The 4,064-nt window shown below is 53.5% G+C and overlaps 1 protein-coding gene across 1 annotated transcript; it reads right to left on the minus strand.

Annotated features, from left to right (window-relative positions):
- Positions 1-1,575: 1,575 nt before the first annotated feature.
- LOC103593804 (proline-rich protein HaeIII subfamily 1-like) lies at positions 1,576-2,580 on the minus strand. The gene is made up of 2 exons (XM_008576886.1): positions 2,497-2,580; positions 1,576-2,229 (listed from the first exon to the last, which is right to left on the minus strand). Exons 1-2 carry the CDS (start codon positions 2,578-2,580, stop codon positions 1,576-1,578), a joined length of 738 nt encoding a protein of 245 aa, XP_008575108.1.
- Positions 2,581-4,064: the final 1,484 nt, after the last annotated feature.

Consider the following 4,064-nt stretch of genomic DNA (forward strand, 5'->3'; position numbering starts at 1 on the left):
GTAGAGGCCAGTTCATGATCTGCTTCTGTGCCAGGTTAGGATCGTGGACCTGAGAGCAGATGGGAGCCAATGAAAGTGGCCATCAGGTCACAGAGGGTGCAATCATCAGGTTCAAAAGAAAAACAAATATAATAAAAATGCTCCTTATAGGGCCGAGCCCTTGGCGCACTCAGGAGAGTGCGGCGCTGGGAGCGCGGCAGCGCTCCCGCCGCGGGTTGGATCCTATATAGGGATGACTGGTGCGCTCACAGCGCTCACTGGCTGAGCACGGTTCGGGCCGGTCTCAAAAAGGACAAAAAAAAAAAAAAAATGCTCCTTATATAAATAAATATACACAGCCGGTTAGAAATTGCTGAAACAACTTTGCAAAAGTGCAGACAACCCCAGAGGGCATTCAAGCATTCTAGCACTAACCTCAGCATTCCAGCATAACCTTGAACTCTTAGCCCAAGGATTATAAGGCTCAGTCCAGTGCCCCCACCTCCCAGGAATTTCTCCTACCTGCTTTCGGGAGGGTGGATGAGTACCCCACCTGTCCAATTGTAGATATTTTGGAAATACACAGCTCTTTCAAGAATGTTTTCCCAGATCACCCCATCCGCCCATAAGCCCCCCCAAACTCTGCGGTAACTATCCGTGATGTAAGGACAGGGCTTGAGTAGCAGTAGAAGCTTGAAAATAAAAGTACCCTGGGCCAAGGGCCAAGAGGTCTATTTTTAGAAATTTTTCTCATTGCCTGTTTATCTTTCAGACTCAGCCTAATGTTTTCCAGGCAAGTATTAAAGTTATTTGGCTGGATTGAGGAGGAAAGGAAGAAGGTGATCTAAGACCAAATTGCAGTAGAAATGCTGATAATTTGGGACAGTGTGTTCTAATTTCCCCAACGTGCCCTCACTGGCATTTGGCACCCCCAGCGCAGCTTAATGTAGAATTCATTCAAACCCTTCCTGGTCACTTCTACTGGCTTTGGGACTGGCTTTGGGATTTGGGCAGGTCACAAAGGAAATATAATAGAAGGGTGTGGATTTCGTAAATTATTAAGGACGGCCAGGGTGCTGCTGCTGCTGCTGTCCCTCTGGCCCCAGTTCTCTCTAAAATAGGGCTAGTGATACTGAATTTAACTTCACAACGTTTAACCAAGGCTTTGGAAACTAAAGCGCCCCTGCAGCATCTGGTAATCATTCTCCTACGTGCCTGGTTACTCAGGGGGAAAGGCAACACTGTATTCTTCATCATAAAATTTGATGAGTTATTTTAATCCATTCATGCCCCGAAAGAGAAAAAGGTCGGCGCTATGTCCCGACCTGTAAAATAGGTGGCCCCAGGAATCCTACCACTTGTAAAACGCGCTGCAGAAAACGCTCCTAGCTTGCAGGACCTTAACCCCTTCCATTCCGCGGCCTGGACCGACTTTTAAGGTCGTCCTCCCCGCCCCCTGTCCACACTCCCCAGTTTACTCCAGATCCCGTCTCGCCCGGTCACTCTCCAGCTCTGCTGGGCCGTTTGGAGTTTCCGCGAGGGACAGAGGGGGCGTCACTGGGCAGATCTTCGCGGAGGGCGTTGGGCCCGGCCCCCCTAACCCGCTCGGTCCTCCTTAAGGAGCCTCCGAAGCCTGGAGTAGAGGCGGGTGTTTTGTTCTCTTGAGGAGGAAAAGTTTTTGTGACATCCAGGAAATGAGTAACTCCGCAGCCCCGTGGAGCTTGGTGACGGCGGCCCGAAGGCGGGAGCCGGCCGGGGTCCGCCACCGCCGTCCGTTTGACTGACCCGCCGCACGCTGCCCTGCAGCCGCCGGCAAGCAGCGCGCAAAGCCCGGGTCGCACGGCCCTCTGGCGGCGGGGAGCGGGGACCAAGGCTAAACGTAAGTCCCGGGCCGGCAGCCACGAGGCTCTGCTCCCCGATCGCCTCGTGTGCTGGGAGGAAGAAGGGCGCGAGGGAGACCGGGGATTCGACGGAGCTGCGCCCGAGACGGCGGCTAGGAGCGGGGTTCGGGGGGTGCGGGGTGCACGGGCACCCGCCAGGCCCCCAGGCGGGGCGGGGCTTTGGGGAACCCCCGGAGGGCGCGCGTGCGGAGGCGGGCGCAGCGACTAACCGCGGCCACCGCTCCTGCTCCCCCGCGCCGGGAGAGGCGCGCGGGTCTCTGGGCTCCAGCCGGGACCGCGGAGCCCGTGGGCGCTTCGCTGCGACTGCGCAGCGGGCCCCGGAGCCCGAAGCGGGACCACGTTTTTGTTCCTAGTGCCCGGACGACCCGTTAGCTTGGCCGTCTGAGCAGAGGGCTGCCGCAGGAGGAAAAGCCCGGTCGCTCTGCTCCGTAGCCGCCGCCTCCCTCCCGCCCTGTGAGGAAGGAGTGGGAGTGAAGTTTGTTTCTTCTCGGTTTCTGTTCGGGGAGCTTTGGGGTTGCTTGGCCCGGATGAAACCCCGCCGCTTCCTTTTCTTTTTTATAGTGGAGCAGACCCCACGCTGTACAGGACTTTCTCTCGAGGCTGCAAATAGTCTAACCCCATCCTCAACCTCGTCCCTGTGCCTGCGCCTTTCCAGCTGCTGGGTGAAGGGACTCAGAAGCCCTAGGGCGGGCACCTCCATCTGAAATGCTCCTTCTCTTTAAAAACAGAAATGCTGTGGACCACAAGAGGAAAATATTTTACTAACGAGGCAGGGATCTCATTTTACTCTTGCCTCTCTGCCTGGTGTGAGAAGGGCCTCCCCTTCAAAACTAGGAGAGTCCCAGATACTGGCAGCATTCTAGGTCCTGGTCTTTGGGATCTAAAACAATTTGGGGGCGCGTTCTATTTTCTTGTTCCTCTTTTGGATTTGACGCAGGGCCCTTCCCTTTTACAAACCAATTCCACCTCTGGGAGGCTGCCAGCTGCAGACACAGGCCCAGGTTAGCAGTGAAAATGGGACGGCAGACAGGCAGAACTGCTGTCATTCACCTCCTTGTTAATAACTTAATAGGCTGTGTGTTGGAGTCCTCCCTCCAGCCTACGTGCCTAAGTGGCTTTCATTGTCTGCTAATTCTCTGTGTGTTGCTGCTGCTCCAGGCCATTCTGCCCTCAGATTTTCCGCTTGTGGGTAACCATAAAGTGGTTATAATGATTCTGCTCTCCCTGGCTGGATGGAAAGGCTTTCCTTCAAGTGCCATCCTCCAGCTTGGTAATTTTCAAAGATGCAGCAATTTCAGGCTCTGGCTCTCAGCGGGCAAGGATCTGGACCTTTGACCTGATGTCATCTCCCAGAAGTTGCCACTTCTCTGCTCTTGCAGCACCCACTAGGAAACAAAGAAGAGGGTGTGTGAGTGAACTTTTTATCAGAGGGCGAGTAGGGGCAGGAACTTACGGGGAGAGGGTTCAGGAAAAATTGCCCACTCGAAAAGGTATTGTGTGGGAGGAAAATGGTTTTGTATTTTTCCCTTTTCCAACCCTCTGGGGTCAGTAAAGAGAAAAAGGGTGAGTTGTTTTGTCTGATGAAGAGGGTGCACAGTCTCGGTGGGAGACAGTGGTAAGCACTCCACACATGGAGCCCCATAAGTGTAGGGTTGGGCCGATGGAGTGCACTAGACCAGTTCTCAGTGCCACTTCTTGCAAGGGACACCACTGCCAAACAGGAACTTGTCCAGAGAAGGGTTGTAATGGTGTAGAAGGTCTGGAAAGTGCATCTTATGAGGAAGAAAGGAAAGAACCTGCAGAATGTACCCAGGGATGAGAAGCCTAGGGGGACATGGCTGTGGCCTTCAGGTATCTCAAGCATTGTTTCTCAAGGAAAGAAGACTTGCTCCCTCTGGCCTCAGAGACTCACTGGTTGGACAAAGCAGAGAAGACTGTATTAGTCTGTTTCTGTTGCTTATAACCAAATACCTGGAACTGGGTGATTTCTAAGGAAACGAAATTTATTGCTTACAGTTTCAGATGCTGGGAAGTCCATAGTCTGGGGAACAAATCTGGTGAGAGCTTCCTTTGGTGGTGACTTTAGTGATGCAGGATATCACGTGGCAGAAAATGACAGAGCAGAGAGAGATTAACCTCTCGCGTGCTCTTCTTTTAAAGCCCTCAGAACCATGCCCATGACCA

This window comes from Galeopterus variegatus, unplaced genomic scaffold (genome assembly GCF_000696425.1).
Source record: "Galeopterus variegatus unplaced genomic scaffold, G_variegatus-3.0.2 Scaffold1418, whole genome shotgun sequence".
In the NCBI taxonomy this organism is placed as follows: Eukaryota; Metazoa; Chordata; class Mammalia; order Dermoptera; family Cynocephalidae; genus Galeopterus; species Galeopterus variegatus.

What these genes read in the sequence shown, in the direction of transcription:
- LOC103593804 (XM_008576886.1), bottom strand. Translation starts at nt 2,580, where the DNA reads ATGGAGGTGCCCGCCCTAGGGCTTCTGAGTCCCTTCACCCAGCAGCTG. An exon ending in GGGACGAGGTTGAGGATGGG is followed by an intron (nt 2,230 to 2,496) that starts GTTAGACTATTT and finishes TCCGGGCACTAG; the next exon opens with GAACAAAAACGTGGTCCCGC.